At 42.9% G+C, this 21,612-nt stretch overlaps 1 protein-coding gene across 1 annotated transcript; it reads left to right on the plus strand.

Annotated features, from left to right (window-relative positions):
• Positions 1–12,529: 12,529 nt before the first annotated feature.
• LOC149948903 (uncharacterized) lies at positions 12,530–13,384 on the plus strand. Its single transcript, XM_090171183.1, has one exon. It carries the CDS (start codon positions 12,530–12,532, stop codon positions 13,382–13,384), a length of 855 nt encoding a protein of 284 aa, XP_090027309.1.
• Positions 13,385–21,612: the final 8,228 nt, after the last annotated feature.

Consider the following 21,612-nt stretch of genomic DNA (forward strand, 5'->3'; position numbering starts at 1 on the left):
ATTCCGCTGGAAGTCAATATCGGTATAATTTATTTACGAGAATAAGCTATTTCAATTAGTTTTTCTCATTTGAAGTAATTGGCTTTGAGCGTAGAAAAAATTTAAAAGAGGAGGTAATTATGCAGAGATGACTTTTGAATTATCACCTTGAAACTTACATTTGGTCAAGGAGAGTCTATCTCCTTGATTTGGTGTTTCGAGATAATTTTAAAGACTTCCAAATTTATGTAGTGCGACTTTTTTGAGAAGAAACTTAAAATTATTTTCGGCTTACACCTTAGACACCAATCTTTTCCCATTGCTCTAAACACAAAAATTGAAGCAGTAGATGCTTGGATAAATGTTGACTCTTCCTGTCTCCGTCTCTGCTGCGTGTATCGCTCTCCTTCGTCTAAGCCGTCGTACTCAAAGCGACTTAATTCCCTCATTACGGTATTTGCGAGTGCCCAGTCCGATTTTCTCGTCATTGGAGTCTTTAACTTTCCTAATATTAAATGGGAGACCCTTAACAGTCCCTCCTCTGAAGATATCAAAAGTAGACACGAGTTTAATTCACACACGGTGTAAGTTGACACAAAAAATTACGGAACCTAGCCGTGAGAGGGGGTAATATCGTTGACCTGGTCATAGTCTCCCATCCTGCCCTTGTAGGGACTCAGTAATTACGATTTTCATCATGAAGTCAAACCACCCCCACGACAGCTTCCACGATCTGTGCCGAACTTCAACAAGACGGACTTCCCGATCATATCCGGTTCACTGTCCTCGCTTTCATTATCCTCCGGTGCTTCGGTCCACGATGCTTGGACTGAGCTCACAGTTGCGATTAGCACGGCAATATCTGCTCATGTGCCCTCCAAGACCATTAACCCCCATCACAACCTTCCTTGGGTAGGCACATCTCTTTGCCGATTCATGCGAATCACAAAGCGCCGCTACAATAGGGCTCGGACGTTCCCCACGGCCTCCAATCTCCATTTTGCATTTTCGAAATGCATGTTAAACAACCCGGCTTTTTGTCATATATATTGTTAGGTTTTGAACAATTATCAAGGGCATAATTGCTTTATTTGATTTTGTATTTGGCGCGCCTTTTTCGATGTAAAGATTACACGTGAGGGGGCGTGAGAAACGTCACTCTTGGAGGGAAAGGATCCAAAGAGTGACAACAAAAGATCTGGGGAATAAAAGTTTTATTTACGAGCAAACTAGTTTTTGTTTTATACTTACAAGACCTAACATATATCAAGGACGTCGGTGACCATATTATATTGAAACTGTACGCCATTGCTGATGATGTGGCTCTTTTAAGGGCTATTTTCTCAATGAAGGACTGCTCTTCCCTACAAGATGACCTGGATTGAATAAAAAATTGGAGCTTAGCTTGGAAGCTTCCACACAACGCCTCCAAGTGTGCAGTCCTATCTCTCCGTAGACAAGAACGGCCTGAAAATACTGCCGTATACAACCATGATAGATCCTCGCTCAAGTAGGTTACCTCGAAGCGTTACCTCGGAGTGGTCATCACCGACGCTCTGGAATGAAACACCCACGTAGATCGAGTAACCTCTTAGGCGGTGGGAGCTCTGGGGTTTATTCGGTGACACCTAACGCATTGCTCCTTCAAAAACTTTCGTTCTCTCATCTTAGAGCTCTGCTCAGCAGTATGGTCCCCCAACTATACCAGCGAAAATAATTCAATCGAAATAATCCAACCGCCTTGCGCTCTGAGTATCAGCAAAAGTGACATAAGACCCAAAAGTGTGTCAACTCTACCTTTGCGCCCGTTAAAATATTTACTGAGAGCTAGTCTCACAATAGACTACATAACCTACTAGTTGGAATAGTACTAGTAACGATAAATTTAGTCTATGGTCTGGCGCGATTTTCTCTCTTCGATTAACTCGCCCGTAGACATACGTTCTAAAACGCCTCACTCGGCGGCACTGGAGTGAGGAAAATTTCAAATTTTGATGACGTATTTTCAACCCCCTCTCCCACTCCCCCTTTTTACTTCGAGACAAGCTCCCATTAAACATTTTACCGTACTGACACACTTTTGGGTCTTATGTCGCTTTTGGTATCAGCATGACTCGCGTTCTGACAAATTTCAACTGGACTACCCTTGCCGCTCGTAGGCGGGTTAGGTGGCTCACCCTTGTGAATTATTATTATTATTATTATTGAGTGGGGTGGCAAGCCAAACACTTCGACCTAAGGTCCATTGTGCATCCCCAAACTGGGTGACTTAAATAAGTCCTAATGCTGACACAAAGCTTAAAATCTGCCTGGCCGTGATATTAGAGACGTCATACGTCTCCAACCGATGCATACCCAAATTCTCAAACCTCTGGGCTGCATAATAATCGCAGCTACAGAGTACATGTGAGGCAGTTTCCTCCTCAGCTAGACAAGGTCTAAAAATCGGGTCATCACTGACCCCAATAAGAGTTAAATGTCTGTTTAGATGGCAGTGGCCTGTAAGTAGGCCAATAACAATCCTAATACTAGCCCTAGAGAGCGAGAGTAATTAGCTGGCTCTCTCCTTAGAAGGGCCAAGAATAAACTCTTTGGCCTGCCTTTGACCCTCAATCTCAGACCATTGTCTGAGCTGACGATCTGACATAAACTTGGAGATCAAGCCACGTACAAGTCCCCGGGAGATGGGGAGAGCAGGTTCTGGCCCAATGAACCCAGCCCTCGCACCTTCCTTGGCCAAGGCGTCGACCCTTTCGTTCCCAAGATGTCCTTATGCCCAGGTACCCAACAAAGTTGAACTTTATTGTGCAACCAAAGAGCACAGAGGAGATCTAAGCAGCTAAAAACCAGTTTAGAAAGAATACTATACTGGCTGAGAGCTCTAAGAGCGGCCTGGCTATCCCAATAAATCTGGATAGCCTTCCCATGATACCCCTGATGTAAACAGTAAGCAACACAGGAGCAAATGGCAAAACTTTCCGCCTGGAATACACTAGTGCGTATCCCTAGGCTTTCATAAAAGCCAAAATTATTAGTAAGGCAATACATCCCCGCACCAGACGATCTCTCCTCAGGGGGGCTATTCGGTAAACATTCGAACGGGAATTCGATTTCGATACCCTATACCATGTCGAGATCGACTTCGACAATTTGGATTGATTTATGCTTATTCGAAATCTATACCGAATAGCATTCGTCGATATCTCGAAGTTCGAAATCTAGTTTTCGATCGAAAATTGGATTTCGAATACTTACAGAACAGGCCCCCTGGTACCGAGGGTCAAGTTACTCCACTCCACACGGCTAGGGAAGTTGACCTCAAAAGGTTTACTAAAGTGAAGTTTAGTAACCATCATATCAGAACCCATTGTCAGAATTGGCATCTGATTGGAAATATCCCGATAGAGCTTGGTGGGGCTATGCTCCCAAATATTAGCCTTCCACCAGCCATTTTGGTTAAGCCTATAGGCACCTAAAATGGCAGCTTCCTCAATAAAAAGGTGGAGAGGAAGCATATTCAGGAGAATTTCCAGAGAAGCGCTTGGGGCTGTTCTCATGGCTCTTGTAATGCCGACACAAGCCAGCCTTTGTAGAGTGCGCAGATCAAACTGCACAGTCCTTAAAGTAACTCTTGGCCACCAGACCACAGCTGCATAAGACAGGATAGATCTGATGATCATGGTGTACAGCCAGTACACAGCTCTGGGGCTTAGTCCCCAGGTCTTGCTAACTGTACTTCTAGTTCTCCAAAATAACATTTTACCCTTCTTGACTTCCATGTTAGTTTGCTATCCAGGATGACTTCACCTCGGTGCTCTCCACTAGGTCCTTTCCAAATAAGGAAATACCCTCGAACATGCCTTTTATCCTTTTACGAGTAAAAGGAACCAAGACAGTTTTATTAGGATTAACCATGAAGTTGACCTCCCTGCACCAGCTCTCAACTGATGCTAGAGCCTTCCTCATTACGTCCTTTACTGTTACCGGGAATTTCCCAGTAATGATGATAGCAATATCATCAGCGTAACCGAAACAGCGGCATCCTCCCCTGATCAACCTCCGAACAAGTTCATCCACCACCAGGCACCAAAGAAGGGGAGAGAGAACCCCCTCCCCTGTGGGCAACCACAACTGGTGGAGACCATAAGGGAGTCACCCAGCAAGGAGGATGTCACTTTCCGGTCTGTTAACATAGATTTGATCCAAAGGCACAATGTGTCATTGATACCAAATATTTTCGCAGCTTTCAGTATAACAGCGCTGAGAACTTATCAAAAGCTCCCTCAATATCAAGAAAAACCGCTAGCGCAATTTCCTTGTACTCAATTGCCTTTTCCAGGCAGCTGCTGATACCATGCAGGGCGGTCTCAGTAGACCTGCCTTTCTGATAGGCATGCTGAGCAGCCGACAGAGGAGAGTTGCAAAGAGCCTCCTCTCTAATATAGTTATCCACCATTTTATCCAGAATTTTTAGGAGAAAAGAGGTAAGACTAATTGGCCTAAATGCCTTAGCTTCCAGGTAATCAGATTTACCAGGCTTGGGTATAAAAATTGATTGAGACAGCTTCCAGGTGCTAGGTAAATGCCCTAGAGCAATACAAGCCTTGTAGATTCTCAGCAGCAGAGGGCATAGAATATCACTACCCTCCTGTAAAAGGATAGGAAAAATCCCATCCGGTCCCGGGGACTTATAGGGTTTAAATGACGTTATAGCCCGTATAAGTCTAGAATGCGTGACGACCTTATTCGCTACTGCCCAATCTTCCCTTTTGGTTCGATTGATCCTCAAAGGGAGAGTGCCAGTGCCACCATTGCTGGTGACCTTAGAGTCCGAAAAGTGTAAATCTAACATATGTGTCAGAGTGTCCTTACCGGAATAGTATCATTCACAAAACGTGCGTAGCTTTGTTACCCTTACCACGAACTAAATCAACTTGGCACCGACCACCGAGAGGGTTTAGGCTCTACCAGGCTTCCGCCTAGCTTCTCATAAGCATTCATTGCTCCCTTCATCCGTCAGGGACTGGAATTCTGTCCCGGAACACATGAAAGCTATCCCCACAGTTCCCAGCTCCGGAAGGAACTCACTGTATATCGAAATATTGCGGTCTAATTTAAAAATTTTGTAATAATTAAGGCGACTCAAAAGTTCGGTGGCACAGGGGGGAGGGGGGGTTTGGAACCTCATGGAGAGAGGGGAAAGTATAGTCATTTTTTTATTTTTATGCGTTTCCAGGAAGTTTCAACCCCCCTATTCCACCGAACTTTTGAGCCCCTTTAAGTCTCTCTCTCGACGTGATTGGTCAGGAACCTTTTGTCGGGCAAATAAAAGAACTTCAGAACAAACAGAACACCAAGGCTTAATATCGAAACGGTGCCGAGTTTTAAGTTTAACTTAACACTGCGTAAGCGAAATTTTTGACCCAAAGATCTGTCGGTTTCTTAGTCATTATACAAGTGTATTTCCTGATTGATCCGCGTAATCTTCGAGCGTAGTTTAAATTTGGGTCAGCAGTATCGCCGTCTACCGACCCAGGTATAAAGTTAAACAGGCCCTTCAAAATGATCTCTGTATAACAGCTGAAAGTTTTAGTCTAGAATCATTTAAATAAAAAGGTCGTCTGGTATTTTATCAGAAGCTAGGTTACTGGAGAGTTTCACTAATATAAATATATAAATAATAAAGTTTATTAAACAGGAAAAGAAAGCTTACACTTATTGCGCCCTGCTTTATAATATAAAATACCATGAAAGTTACACAAAAATAAGAATGAAATAACAGCAATGACAAAGGAATGGCGATGGATATGGCAAAAGGTACAGTTAGGAAAAGTAAAATATAAATAATTGTTTTTTTCGTTTTTACAACTATATACAAGAAAGATATTTACCACCCATAAAACTTGTCAAGCCGACTCTTAAAGGCAGAACTAGAGGATTTAATCTTAATTGGGGAAGGGAGGGCATTCCATGAGTTTGCTACTCGCTGTGTGAAGAAAACACGGCGTGAGGTACAAGCATTACGCTTGTAATGCGAAATGTTAGTCCATATCGCCTTAGCTTTATTTTTCCAAAATTATCAGCCATTTCCCAATATTTTAGTCGCCGGCCGAATATAATAGAGGGATTTGTATTGTAAGGTAGGCAAAGGACGTCAGTGATCAGGGCCCCTTCGTCGCCATCAGTTCAAGGTTGTTTCCCCTTTTGGGGGTTTTAAAGTTTACTGCGCTTTGGGGGTGTGAGATTCTATTATTGGCGTTATACTTTTCCCCCTCTCATTTCCTTCCTTATATTAAGAAAGACTCAAAGAGGATTGCCCAAAATATTTTTACCGTGTAGTTTCCCCATTGTAAACGATAAAAGCCCGGGTGGTGTGTTTTTCCACTTCGGGAGAACAAGAAGCACGTGTCCCGTGTGTGTATAAAATTCCAGAAAATAGTCAGTCCCTGGGACGTCAGCGAGATTCCCCAAAAAGTGGGAGCGGAAAAGAAAAAGAAAAAAAGAAAGGAGAGGAGACCAGGTCGGAGTTCCAGAGGAGCGAGATGAAAATTTAAGTCTCCGGTGCGAACTAATAATTTTTAAAATAATTTAAAGTCGGAAGTTTAATTTTTGAACAGTCCTAAGTAATGAAGGCTTCGTGCTAAAACAACAAAAACAAAAACTGTACGCGCAGTGTTACGACCTTATGGGTCAGCCTCAAAGGCCCGACACCAGTTTGATCGCCACACCAAGACCTGACTACGCCGAACTTACGTCGGACACCCGCCGCCACCCCACGTTGGACCGCTTGACCAGTACGACGGACTCTCGTTCTCGGCAGCGATGGATTCTCATCACCAGCAACGCTTAAGTATCATTACGGTATTTTAAAAGAACCGCTCGTAAAATGTTGCAAACTGTTTACGAACTGTGAAAAAATGTTTGTCCTTTTATTATTTTATTAATTTTGATATATATCGACTATATAACTTCTGTGCCCCAAGAAATAATTCCCCCGCGAATATTTGATTTGTATATTACCGATTTTAGTTTATAAGTTAGTTTTTTTTACTAGGCCTAGTTGTCAGGATCAAGTGTAATGTTTGTTTATCTTTAAAACTTAGTATGGTATTAAATAACTGTAATTCTTTGGCAATCCTCAAATTAGTTTGAATTTCTTAGTATCTTTAAAATTTACCCCTAGACAACAACCCTTAATATTCATTTATGCAGTTTAAATCCCCTAGACACTATAACGTTAATTTTGGACCCTCGCTAACCCAATCATAGCAGTTACGCGAGTACCCGGGCAAGTTAATATGTAGCAGCACATAACAAACTCCCTAATATTTTTAACGCTACAATGGGGGTCCGTCCGGGATATTGATTAATGATTAAGTTACCTAAATTAATGAAGGATAAATTAATTAGTGGTCAGTTGGCAGGTTACTTTAAAAAAAAATGCAATTAGTAGTTAGGTGGTAGTTTTAAGGAAAATCTCTCACTATCTCATGGTTTAGCCTCGCAACAGTATTGGTTGTTATTTCTTACGCATAATTAGTTGGTATGCTTTTGTTTGTTTGTAGTTTTTTTTTTATTCGTCGGTTATTCCAGTTTGCATGTTAGATTTAATTTTTTTTTACCCCTAACTCTTTGGTTGCATTTCCGTTGTTTATTGGTCCCCTCTAAAATATTTAATTCGTTGATTTATTTGTCTTTATGAGTAACGCCCACAGTCCCAATTATTTAGAATTTTGCAAAAGGCAGCGAGAAGCTCGTTATCAAAAGCGTTCCGCGAATAGAGAAGGATCAACTATTCCCATTCTAGTAAATCCCGCTCCAACAATACCCCGCGCCATGAATTCAAGCGTCAGTCAGGCAGGCGCGACCACTTGCGCGGCATCTACCGCGGTAAATACCGTTACTACTTCGGGCACGGGTCACGCTAATCCTCCGCCCCCTAGTAATGCTGGCGTCAGCGTCCCGCCGGACGTCCTGACGACCATTCTCGCGCAGTTACAAGCTTTGGCAATACAACAGCAGCAGTTCCAAACCGCTTTAGCGCTACTCCAAAACGCCGGGCCGGCGCCGCCGGTAGTTCCCCCCGCCCCTCCCACGGTGCCTTCCGCGAGCACTGTTTCTTCCACGGCAGCCACTTCTTCGGCGACGATGACGTCACAATCACAGTTGCCCCACTTAACAATTAGTAATCAAAATTTAATTCCGGCTCACAGTTCGGTTAGTCAAAACACGGCACCAATGGTACCGATCACCTTAAACCACAGTCAGCCAGTGTTGCCAGCTAGTTTTAATCAAAACATCACACCCTTAATTAACCCTAGCGCGGGCATACCGTCTTTATTCCCGCAGGTAATAACGACTAATTCGGGTAGTCCGATGGTGTCCTCCTCGGTTCAGCCCTCGGTTTTTAACGCGCAGGCTCCGTTTCAGACCGCGCCAGTGAACTTAGCGCCTTTTGTTTTTTCAAACCCCATTAAAACCCCGACGTATTCAGGTAAGCCCACAGACACGGGCCCTAAAGATTTTCTCCGACGCGCTAAGCAAATGCGTATTACCAGCCGGCTAAGTGAAGAAGATTTTCTAGAACAATGGGTTCCCGCTATGTTAGATGGGGCCGCTTTAGATTGGTTTTGCGATAACCAACCCTTTAGCTCGTGGGGCGATTTTGAATCGGGCTTGCGCGTGCAATTTGAACGCAGAGCCAATGACGAGCACGTCAAAGATAAAATTTTTGATCGCCTTCAGTATGCGCAGGAAACTGTGTACGAATACACAGAGCAAATGCAGAAATTATTTAGCCAGTTAAACAATGCCCTGTCGGAACGTGAGAAAATTAGGTATGTCGAAAGAAACATGCGCGACGACATTCGAATCCATTTAATTAATCCACGGGGTTACGACACCTTGCGTGAACTAATTGATAGCGCCACCCAGGTAGAACGGATAGATAAAAAGCAGGGTCGCCGCAAGGGTGAAACTAGTCGGGATGGTCAAAACGGCCAGGGTGGATCTAGCTCTTCGGGCAATCAGAATTCGGGGGGTAATCATAGCTATAGTTCAGATGGACCCCGTAATCAAAATTCCCGTCGAAATAATCAAGGCAATAATAGCTTTAATCGCTCCGGTCAAAATGGATATCAGGGTTCCTTTAACGTTAATCGGTCGGACCAAACTGGTTTCCAAAACAATAGCGCTAATCGCAATAATAATCCGGGTTGCGGTAACAATCGACCCTCTAATAATAACTTTAGTAATCAGGTCCAAAACGCTCAACCAATTAACGGTAGGCCAGGACCCTATTTTAACCCCAACATTACTTGCTACGGGTGTCAAGAAGTAGGCCACGCTAGGAATCGTTGCCCCAACCTCACAAACCCCCCAAATCCGGCTCCGGGAAACGGGGCGCCGGCCTCTGCTCCGAGGGTGGGCAGCGGGCCGCCATCTCAGCGATAAACAGTACCCATTTAGTCAGCGCGGCAGTGTCTCAACCAGGGGGCTCCGATATTTTTAATTTGAGTCAAGATTTGTTAGATATTTATTTGGAAACTGTGCCGTGTGTAGCTCTTATTGACCCTGGTTCCACCAATACAATCATCCATAGTAGTCTCAAGCCTTTGTTAGAAGATTTAGGGTGTCACACTTCTGACTCACTTTTAGCTCTCCGCCAACCAGATGGTACCCTCTTACCTACGGACGGTGCCGTAACCGTCACGTTTGGCTTACCTAGAAAACGGGTTAAATTTGAGGCAGTATACTGCCCAAACATTCCTTACTCGTCAAAAACACAATTCTGTCAACAAGAATGCGCTATTTTAGGTCATATTGTAAATAATTCTGGTATTATGGTTGACCCGGCTAAGACCGAAACGATGCGCAATTTTCCCACCCCGAAAAACGTGAAACAGCTTAGGCGTTTCTTAGGTATGGCGTCGTATTACCGCCGGTTCGTCAAAGATTTCGCCAAAATAGCTAATCCATTGACCGCGCTCCTGCATAAGGAAACCCCTTGGCGTTGGGCTGCTTCCCAAGAAGCCGCCTTCAATATTTTGAAAGACCGTTTGTCATCAGCGCCCGTTCTTACTACTCCTGACTACAGCCATCCTTTTAAAATTTATACCGATGCATCATTGACCGGTCTCGGAGCTATTTTGGCCCAGCATATCGATGGCCAGCGGCGCGTAGTACAGTTTGCTAGTAGGTCCCTAAGCGCCGTTGAACAAAAATACTCAACGACGGAGCGTGAGTGCCTTGGAATTGTATGGGCCGTGGAGAAATTCCGCCCATACGTCGAGGGCACTCACTTCGAGGTTTACACTGACCATTCCGCCTTAAAATGGTTGCACCGCGCCCCAGATCCAACCGGCAAATTTGACCGTTGGAACGCGAGGCTGCAAGTTTTTGATTTTACAATTTCTCACGTTCCTGGCAAGGACAACGTGGTAGCAGACGCGCTCTCCCGGATTCCAGAATCTATATCCGAAGGGCAAATACTTGCTCTTACTGGCGTAGCGACCCCGCACCCCATAATTCGTTTTGACAAAGAAGAATTAATTTCCGCGCAGCGCGCCGACGACAAAGTAGGCACATTAATTCAGTATTTAGAGGAAAATAAAATCCCCAGCGACCCCTCGGTTCGTGAATGGGTTTTGAAAATAGCGCCCCAATGCGATATTCGTAATAAACTCTTATATCAAGATTTAGGCAAGGGCGATCCAGCCGAATGGGAAACTTCGAGAATTTTAGTTCCCCCAGCGTTGCGCGCTAGGATACTCCACCTGAGCCACGATATCCCATCTGCTGGGCATTTTGGAGTCAAAAAGACTCTAAAACGAATCCAAAGCCAGTATACCTAGGATGGCATGACCCTAGACGTCCTCAGATATTGTCGATCGTGCGAAATATGCCAAACTCACAAGGTTTCTCACCAGGCGCCTCCAGGTTTAATGAAACCCAGCGCTATCCCCCAGCCTTGGGAAGTGATTTCGATGGACCTTAAAGGCCCATATCCCCGCTCCAACCGCGGCTTTCGGTACATCCTGGTAGTATCAGATTACCTCACGAAGTGGGTCGAAGTCTTCCCGCTTCGTAACGCCAGTAGCCCCGGCATCGTTCGACATTTGGTCGACGATGTCTTTTCCCGATTTGGTCTTCCCGCCGTTGTTGTTTCGGATAATGGTAGTTCATTCGCCTCCAACTTAATGGACGCTGTATTCAAAAAGTTGCATGTTAAGCAGAGATTCACTTCTTTTTATACGCCCCAGTCGAACCTAACCGAATCAGGTCTACAGATTCACCAAGCTCTAAGGATTTAGAGATGAGATCTAAAGATTCGCAAAGCACGAACGTCGCCGAAGAAACCCATGCTGGTCCGGAGAAAAAAAAAACCACGAGAAGATAAAAAAGAAACAAGAGAATCTCTAACGCGCGTCTCTAACTGTTTACAAGGAATACACGGCAAAATTATACCCCGAAAGGTGTCAACTGAGGAGGAAGTGGGAGATTTACGGAGAGCGGTAACATTGGCCTGTTTCCAAATGGCGGGTAGCCTACCAGATTGGAGCGAGTGGCGATATATTTCCATGAGGGGAGAAGCTATGATGCATACGCCTTCGCGTAATAGACGTGGATGAAGGTTGTCAGGGCCAGGAGACTTGTGAATAGGTAAACGGTAAAGGTAACGGTGAACAGAGCTATAAGTGACACCAAAGCCAGATAGAGAAAAATCTACGCTGTTTAGAGACTCATTTAGATCAATCCCTGAAGCAAAGACTCCGAGGTAGACGGCTTCCAAGTGGGGTTCAGGTGTAAAAACGGATTTAAAGAAGTCATTAAGTGTTGGAGATAACCGACGAAGATAGTTTATTTTTATATTTGTTTTTTAAATTTATTCCGCTCGGGTTTTAATATAAAAATCCTTTACACTGCGTATCAGTGTGTCACTTATTAACCAGCTATCAATCATGTAACTTGCTCTTATTATTTAAATAAATTAAAACCAGTTTATCGTTTACTCGAGTTCTTGTTCATCACTGCGAAGCGCTGCTGCTATAAAACTTCAACAGGTTATGGGCCCAGCCCGCTCCCACTGCGCCACACTGCTGTCTATGATGATCAACTGAACTGGTTACCGGTCTTCATCGTATCCTGTTTCATAGCATTCTAATTCCTGCCACGATGGATGGTCTTCTACGCCATGACGTCGAGAAGCGGTTTGGTCCAGAGAATTGGTGAAGCTGGAAAAGACAAGTCTGTAACGTCTTGACGATTCGAAGCGTCTACAACATTGTCAATGGAAGTCGTACGGAACCAGTATGAACCTATGAGACAGAGGCAGCGTTTTCTGCAGCCCTAGAGAAATACCAAGTTTCATTCAGTACAGCCCGTACTGTCATCTGGTCAGCGTTATCCCGGAAGGTCCAGAGCATGATTGCTGATTGTGAAACACCAAGGGAAATGTGGAGTAAACTACTTCTTCGAACCAAAGTCGTCCAACCGGCTTCGGAAATTACTCGCCCAATTGATAAAAACGACGAAAGCTCCTGAAGATGACATGGCTACCCATCTTGCACAAATGCGTTCCCTATGGTCAGACATCCTGACGACAGTGAAGATGGAAAAGGACGTTTCATTTGATGACTGTATTCTGATCGCCTGCATTTTCGAGTCATTACCTCAAGACGAATACCAAGAGTTTGGTATGCTCTGGGATACACTGCCCAAAGAAAAGCAGACTTTCGCTGAGTTGGATCGCCTACTGATTGGCCGTTCAACACGTCATGGAAACGTCTTTGAAGAGTCGTCTGATCTTCTAGCTCGTCGAGATGGTAGAAGAAATGTCAATTTCACTGGCAATAGCTCAAGAGGAAATCGACCGAGATGTTTCAAATGCAAGAAGTTAGGACATTTCTCGAGGGACTGCACAGGAGGGAAGAAACCATCCGGCAATCTAAGAACTGGAGAAAACAGAAGCAACACTGGCGCTGACAATGGCGGTAGTCTTTATGTTGCAAATGGCCTTGTTGCTCATACTACGGCAGACACTGTCTGGTATTTCGACTCCGGAGTTACGCAGCACATCACCAATGACGCTACGAAGTTCATTCAGTTCAGGAGGTTTGACAGTCCAGCCACTCTACAAGTTGGGAACAAAGCTCAGATGACAGCGGACGGCGAGGGTGACATTCGCGTACGTTTTAATGATGGAAAGTCCGTTGATCACGAGATTATCCACAACGTTTGGCACATCAGCGGTTTTGCATGCAACGTATTTTCTCTAAAAAGCGCCATGAAACGAAACTGGAATTTCAAGCCACTGCGTTCTCCTGCGGCCTGTATGAGAAAATCAAGGGAAGAAAGCATTAACGTCTTCCTGGGAAAGTCGAATCACTGTTCCGGGTGGATATGACTGTGGAGCAGCCATCGAATTCCTTATATTTTGCCACTGGTCCAAGAAACGAGAAAAAGGTGGACCTTCAAGTCTGGCAGATTGGGCATCAAGATAAACGACATGTAGCGGCTACTCTGAAGAAACTTGCTTACGAGATTATCAATCAGGAGACTGATAAGCTATGCGAAAGATATCTTTGGAAAAATGACTCGTCACAGCTTTGGCACTCGGTTAGATAAAGCAACGAAGCCAGGAGAACGAATTCATTCAGATCTCTGGGGGCCATCACCGACTCCATCAATGAAGGGCAAGCTCTACTATCTTCTCTTCAAGGACGAGTATTCTGGCATTCGTATCACATATTTCTTGGCGATGAAATCTGAAGTCGTGGATCGTTTCAAGGACTTTCTCGCATTCTGCAAGAACCATGAGCATACCGTACGAGAACTTATCACGGATAACGGGACCGAGTACGTCAATGATGAATTTCGCCGAATAACGACACAAGACGTTGGCCTGAAGCACCGATCGAGAAGGGATCGATTATGAAGAAACTTTCGCTCCAGTTTCCCATTTTGAGACCCTGAGAATATTCCTCAGCATCGTTGCTCAGAAGAAATTACATTTAAAGCAATTTGATGTAAGGACAGCCTTTCTTCATGGAAATTTGTCCGATGAGATTTACATGCGCCAACCAGAAGGTTTTGATGACTGTAGCGGCAAAGGCTGGAGGCTTAAAAAGAGTCTGTACGGACTTAAACAATCACCACGCTGCGGGAACGAGCGAATTGATCGAGTTCTACAAGATTTCGGCTTCAGACGTGCTGATGGTGATCATTCATCTGGAAGGACATTGCTCATCCTAATCCTCTACGTCGAAGATGGTCTCATTGCCGGAACTACAGCTACAGATGTTGATGCATTCCTCCGTCACTTCACTGATGAATTCGAGATTACCACAGGAGCTGCCTCAACATGTTTTGGTCTCAAGATCGACTTCACGGAAGATGGCTCAATTTTCCTTCATCAGAGCGCCTATCTCGAGAAGGTCTTGGAAAGATTCAATATGCTTGACTGTAAAGCTGTAAAAACACCAGCCTCTATGCCAGATACCAGCGAAGATGGCCAGAAGACATTCGAAGCTCAAACGATGTTCGCCTCAGCCATTGGAAGCCTTCGATATGCTGCAATGGGTACACGGCCTGACATCGAGTTCACCGTAAATCGTACATCGCAAGCTATGGCAAACCCAACAGTTGCAGACTGGAACGCCGTAAAACGTATTTTTCGGTATCTACGAGGAACGCCAACCCTGGGTCTCTTGTTCAAATCGGATGACACATCGGAACTTGTCCCTACATTATGTGCCGAGATATTCACACACCTTCGCCAAAACCTGAATCTCCTCGCATTTAACCATATCTTCGTCGAGGGAGAGTTTTGGAGATAACCGACGAAGTTTGTTCAACAACACAGCGGGAAAGAAAACAAAACCACGGAGAGGTGTGTTTACCTCTCCGAGGGGACAAAGTCCCCTAGGAGGGGTTATACAACCACCGTGTCTGTATGTGGGTCTGTGGGTCTCTCTGTCAGGCCTGCGAACGCGGTCGCATTTTCGGTGCCAAGTGTAATCACTGCGTACGCAGTTTCTCTAAGGGTTGGCAAAACCACCGTGTGACGGTGAGCGTTAACGGATTCATTTGCGGTTTGGTTTGGATGGGGATTTTTCGCTCACCGTCGTGACGGTTTGGTGTATTACGTTTTCGTAATGTTTATGCGTAGGTTGTGAGTGTTGAATTTGTTGTGTTTGTGTTCTGATGGTTTTGCATGTTGAGTCTGTTGTTTTTATATGGACGTTTTCTCTCCAACTTCTTCTTAATGACTTTGGGGCGGACCGAGTGCTGAGTGTAATGCTACCTCTCAACGTCCAATGGCAGGGTTCCCACCAGTTGTACACGGTATTCGTCTTAGTATCAATTTGCGATCGCATCGGGCGGGATTTGAACCTGAGACCTCCTGCTTGACAGGCGGACGTTCTACCACAGAACCACCGACACGTGTTACGCCTTATTGAAAATTAGAGCTTCAGCTTTATCGGAAGCGTATTTAATAGAGTACGAAAATTTGGTTTAATTGAAATATAATTGAAATTGAAATTATTGCATCGAAGAAATTCTAATTTAGAGTTTCTCTATTGTTTAAAAACAAATGCGCCACCCAGGTTTCGAACCCAGACCATTCGGCTTGGCAGTCGAGCGCTCTACCACAGAACCACCGATAGCTGCTTAGGTTCACTGAAATTAAGACACTCATCGTAAGCATAATAGGTAATAAAGTACTGGTTTTTTTACGAATGAAATTTTAAAGGTTAAATCTTGTTTTAGCGCAGTCAGCCGAGATAAGAGGGTTAAAGGGTAGACCCTGTGGGTGGTCCACTTTGTTAGTTTTTTGTTATTTATTTACGGGTATTCTTAACGACCTATATATAGTTGTGTTAATTCAAAGACGATAATTTAACGTTAATTGCTTTAAGAGCTGGCGGTTAGTCAAGTGGCTCTCTGTGCTTTGTTGATGGTAAGGTTTTTGCTTCTTGTAAATATATTTGGTGCATGGATATTTGGATATCTACGATTTCTAACGCAGTCAATGATTTCCTGGGTGTGCGAGTCATTATATGATATTGGAAATTGGACGGCATTGGTCTTTTTCATGCGGTATGTGTCACAACGTCAACTGGAAGTCTACGAGTGTCGAAATAAAATGAGCGTTAAAGATGCGGCAAGTATTTCGTAAGCGAGAAAAATACAATTACCATCTGTAGATATTTCTTTCATTAAAATTTGCTTATTATTATATTCAACTGATAAACATGTACTGTAAAAAGGGTTAAATTCAATTGTCAAAAGTCAATTTAATATAAAAACCTTTTACACTGCGTATCAGTGTGTCACTTATTAACCAGCTATCAATCATGTAACTTGCTCTTATTTTAGCGCTGCTATAAAACTTCAACATTAAGCGCCTCAACTATTGCCTCAGGCTCACGGAGTGTATCGCCTTCGAGAGTCTCGACTAGAAACAGAGGCTTTTTTGGTTTAAGGGAACGAGGGACGTGAGAATATAAGGCCTTTGGTTTGCTGGGAATCCCATCAACGAGACAAGCTTCGTATTTGGATTTTTGACGCACGAATATGCTTGGTAAGAGCATTACGGCGAGTAGCAAAATCATGGCGAAGTGCTATAGTAGGGGAAGCACGAAATGGCCGGAACGCTGTACGCTTGGCCCAAATGAGAGACTCAGTATCTGACGTCCACCATGGCTCCTTCCGGAGCGCCGAGCGACGTGAGGGTCGGACCGTTATTAGAGGGACACTTTCCTGTCGCGCTTCAAAAACAAGGCGTAAAAACAAATTGACCTTGGAATCGAGAGAGGGAACCTGCCGGATACTAGACCAGTCCTTAGTTTGCAAGGCCGCGCGGTAAAGATCATAGTCGCCGCGACCATAGACGTACCGCGGAGGAGCCGGACGCGGTAAGGGGGCAGAGCATACACAATCGAGGGAAAAGGAAAGGTGGAAGGTGAGAGATATTACGGGGAATATCCCAATCAAACGTGAGAATTAAATCTAGGAGGGAGGGGACATTATTACCACGGTGGCGGGTAGGACTAGTAATATGTTGGCGCAATTTACAACTTGATACAGTGTTGAGAAGACGAGCCTCAATAGAACGCACACCTTTAGTAGTAGTGAAGGAAGGCCAATCAATAGCCGGAGCATTAAAATCGCCTAACACAATAAGGCGGTCCGCTAACTTGCTGACTCTCTCCACCGTTCCCACAAGTTTCTACAATATACATCCACCGCATTTGGTTAAGTCACAGTCAACTCTAAACGCGTCGTAACCATCGATATGAAAAAGTTCAGGGCCCATATCTTTCCGAAGTCAAGTTTCAGTGATAGCTATGAGATCAGGGACACGTTCCCAGGCGAGTAAGCGTAGTTCGGATAGTTTGCTCAGTAACGAGCCAGTGTTCGTGGAGAGAAGGTTCAAAGATCCACTAGTTGTAGGGATGAACGGAGAGGCGCCAGGATTTAAAACGGTAGCGCCACTGGGCGAGGAGTTGGATGGGAGTAAGATGCGATTGAAGTTGAAGGGAGCACAGACGAGGGAAGCCGCACAGGATTACTTATCATATAAATATAACTATAATTAAAGGCATATTTCGATTGTAGATAATTATTAAAAAATAACTAAAATTATTGTTTTTTACTAATTTTTAAAAAGCATTACAAAATACAATTTTATTAAAACTTCAATGATTTTTATTGTAATTAAATTTTTTGATTTTGGAACTAAGGTAGCCCAAATATGTATTTATATCTACTTATGGAGAAAGATATGACTTTTAGCTTTGCTTTCAATCCTCCTCACGTTCGAACGTTAGCGCCTTCCCCCTAAAATTCAAATCAGCCCGGTATCTCATTGGTTCCCTAAAACTGACGTCTTTCGAAGTATTCTACGTTTTTCCTCCCCCCCTTGTTTCATGGGAAAATTAGAGCATAAATATCCATCAGGGAAAAATTTATAATTTCACTGCCTTTATTTTGGTCCGAATTCAATCTTTTTACAGAGGTTATTTTGAAAATGAAATAAGAATAAGATTTATCCAAATATCTTAAGATATGCTAGATATCCAAAATATACATTTGCAATGAGTGTGGCCAAGAAAGCATAGATAATATTTTCCCCATCTGCCATAATCTTATACTTCTCAAAATGGTAACGACCCAGAAAACTGCTTGTAGCGCCATCTTTAAAATGCCAAAGTGGGATATCCCCCCCCCCCGCTCTGATTGAAGATTTGGAAATGGTAAGGACATTTTATAATTTACATTTATAATTATAAGAATTATAATATTAACGATAAATAATAATAATAATAATTCAGAGACTCCAAGACTATGTAGGCACTAGAGCACGCCCAAGGTTCGTAAAATAAAAGATTTTTCTGCAGACATCGACTTATATTTTGTTATCAATGAACTAAATGTCGGGAGAGATATTAGAAATAACACCTTTTTTAAATATAATAAAGATTTAGAGCTGTACATTTTCGTGTTGAAGTTTTAAGTATATAAATGTTTGAATAAAAACTAATGGCCCGGGCCCCCACAGGATTTTCTCCGAACACCGCCGCTGCAGTGTCCCTAAGCATAAATCAATTCATTCTTGGTCGAGGGGCTAATATAACCAGTAAGAATTTGCCTGTACACCGATTTCTTAATCATTAATGAGTACACATGCTTACGCAATGAATACACACGATTACGCAATGAGTACAGATTATTACGATGAGTACACACGATTACGCAATGAGTACAGATTATTACGATGAGTACACATGATTACGATGAGTACACACCGAGGGGCTGATCACTCCGCGTAATCGGTGTACAGAGCCGTACCTTTGACTGTACTAATGGGATTACGCGTAATCTTTGAAGTCCCTGCCTTTGGCAGTGCTAATCTAAGCGTAATCCGGTGTACAGACTTTCTAAGAGTGGTTAGCCCCTCGGTACACACGATTACGATGAGTTCAGAATGATTACGATGAGTACAGAATAATTACGATGAGTACAGAATGATTACGATGAGTACAGAATTATTACTATGAGTACAGAATGATTACGATGAGTACACAGGCAAACCAAAACTTTAAAATTGTTACATATGAGTAATTGAGTACGGGAGAATTCCAATTAATACGCGTGATTACAGATGATTACGGGATTACGAATGAGTACAAAAGATTACAGAAGATTACGTAATCATTACAGTTAGGGTATACACCGATTATGGGCAGTGGTTAGTCCCTCGTTCTTGGTACATAAACATTTATATAAAACACGTAATTTTATTTCATTTCTGGCAACCTCCAATACTTATTTTAATCGTAAAATGTTCAAAAAGAGGGCCAAATGTAACAATAACACTCGGTTATTTTTTTAAAAGTGAAGCCAAGCGCTAGACGGTCAGACAATCCAAAGCAGGTCCACGGCCATTAAGAGACTAATAGCATTTGAGGACGACCCTGAAAACGGTCCGCTTGGCGGTGATTGTACTCTTGTCTAAGTTGTCTGCCGTCAAAGGAGGCGACGAACGTCCACACTTGACGATTGATGGTTTAAAAACGAAAATAGATAGTTTCAGCAACTCATGAATATGCGTATACGCGAACGTCTACGATAGATTTGAAAAATGTTTGTGCCGTGGGAAACTCGGGCTACTCGGCATTCTGGCATTGGATGATTTGAAAAGCAGACGTCGAATGCATCCGTGAAAAGGCTTATAGTGAATCATTTTAGGTTACTTGAAAAGATTTGAATGAAATATCTCATATAACTTAATTTAAAACATTTTAAAATAATGATTACGATTTTATTTAACGGAATCGGTTAAATTTGGAATTTCTTTAATATGTAATAGCAGAAACACAGATGGCGCCGTATTTCACTTATCCAGACGTTAAACAATGAAAAATAATTTACCTAACAAAATTTTGAGATCCGTAGATGTTCGCGTTTACGCATTTTCACGAGTTACTGAAACTATCTAATTACGTTTTCCATTGGGAACCTCCGAGTGTGATCCGGATTTGTTGAATGACGTCACTGCTCTCTGTAGGAGGCGCTCGGAGGATGGGCCCTGGTAACTCCCAATGAAATACGAAACGTTTTCGGAGCACTCTTTTGTTTCCCTCCGACTCTTGAGTTGGGGCAGCCGGGAGCACTCCGGGGGCACTCCGGGAGCACTCCGGGAGGGAGTACCTTGGACAATGGAAGACGATCCTCCCTCTCGGAGTTGCCCCTTTTTTCCCAATGGAATACGATTTTGATTTTGGAGCACTCCGGGAGCACTCCGGGAGGGAGTACCTTGGTCAATGGAAGACGATCCTCCCTCTCGGAGTTGCCCCTTTTTTCCCAATGGAATACGATTTTGATTTTGGAGCGCTCCGGGAGTGCTCGGAGGTTCCCAATGGAAAACGCTATAATAAGAAACAAATGTTGGATATTGAGATACAGAATTCGTTGTAAAAATAATATTGCTGGAAAATATATTTAAAATGGTTGTATTATTATTATTGTACCAATACAATTAATAAAACCTTCCAATGGACACTTCAATAAAAAATACTCGGTTTTTACTCCCCTCTCCATATTCATATGGGAAGGAACTATTTCCGGTCGGCCGGTTAAACGGCTAGAATGGCTAGCCAAAAAGTCATATTTAAGCCAATTGGAGACGCGTTTTTGCCCTCATGAGAATTTTGCGTCAGATAAGAAACGCGTCGGCTCACGTGTATAAGGAACTTACTAATGTTAATTTTCGATAATATATTTTAAGGTATATTTTAAGGTAAAATATATAATGTTACTAAAACTAAATATAATAAGATATTATTATTATTATTATAATCCTCTTATGGTATAAATAATTAAAATTATATGTAATATTTTTATAATACCGGGCAATTTTAAAGCTTCTCATTGGAAAAAGATGAAAACTCATTCATTTAGAACTAAACATATTACTTTTGTAGTACGGTATGCAACAAGTGTTTCCTTTTAACCAGGTAACTTTTTTGGCATGTTAAGGCTTAGCAAAAAACCGATGTTACGTTCGAGAAAGTTTCCAGCTTTCTAATATTTCAACAAGCACTATATAAATAATAACCATATAACTTATGAGTCCTGGCTGTCGGAAATATTACTTCTTGGCAATTTCTGGGAAGATGTTTTATTTAAGCGCCTATTTTGCAAGTTTACTCTCATTCCCCATTTGGAAAAGTCCCGTTCTAAGCCTTGCGCTCTTTCACCCTAAATAGACAACTGAGGGCTTCCGGTATTTCCGCGACTTTTACGACCATCAGAGACGCAAATTTTGTTTTATAACGGATAAGAGAAATCTTAGTCCCATTACAATTAGAGCGCTAACAAACACGTCAAAGTCAGCTGATCGAAGACGATCTACAACGAAAGTATCCAGTCGATTTCTTTACTGACGTGTCACCTAGAAATGAAATTATCGGCAGATTATTTGAAAATTATCATCATTACCGAAAACTATCAAATTCAAAAACTATTCAACAAAAAACGTTAAAATTTATAAGCGATGAAAAAACTGTTATAGATTTAAAGGAAATAGACACTTTAGGCAGCCAAATTATTATTCGGAATAGTTCG

The sequence above is a fragment of the Leiobunum rupestre genome, chromosome 4, assembly GCF_980474605.1.
Source record: "Leiobunum rupestre chromosome 4, qqLeiRupe1.1.hap1, whole genome shotgun sequence".
Taxonomy (NCBI): Eukaryota; Metazoa; Arthropoda; class Arachnida; order Opiliones; family Sclerosomatidae; genus Leiobunum; species Leiobunum rupestre.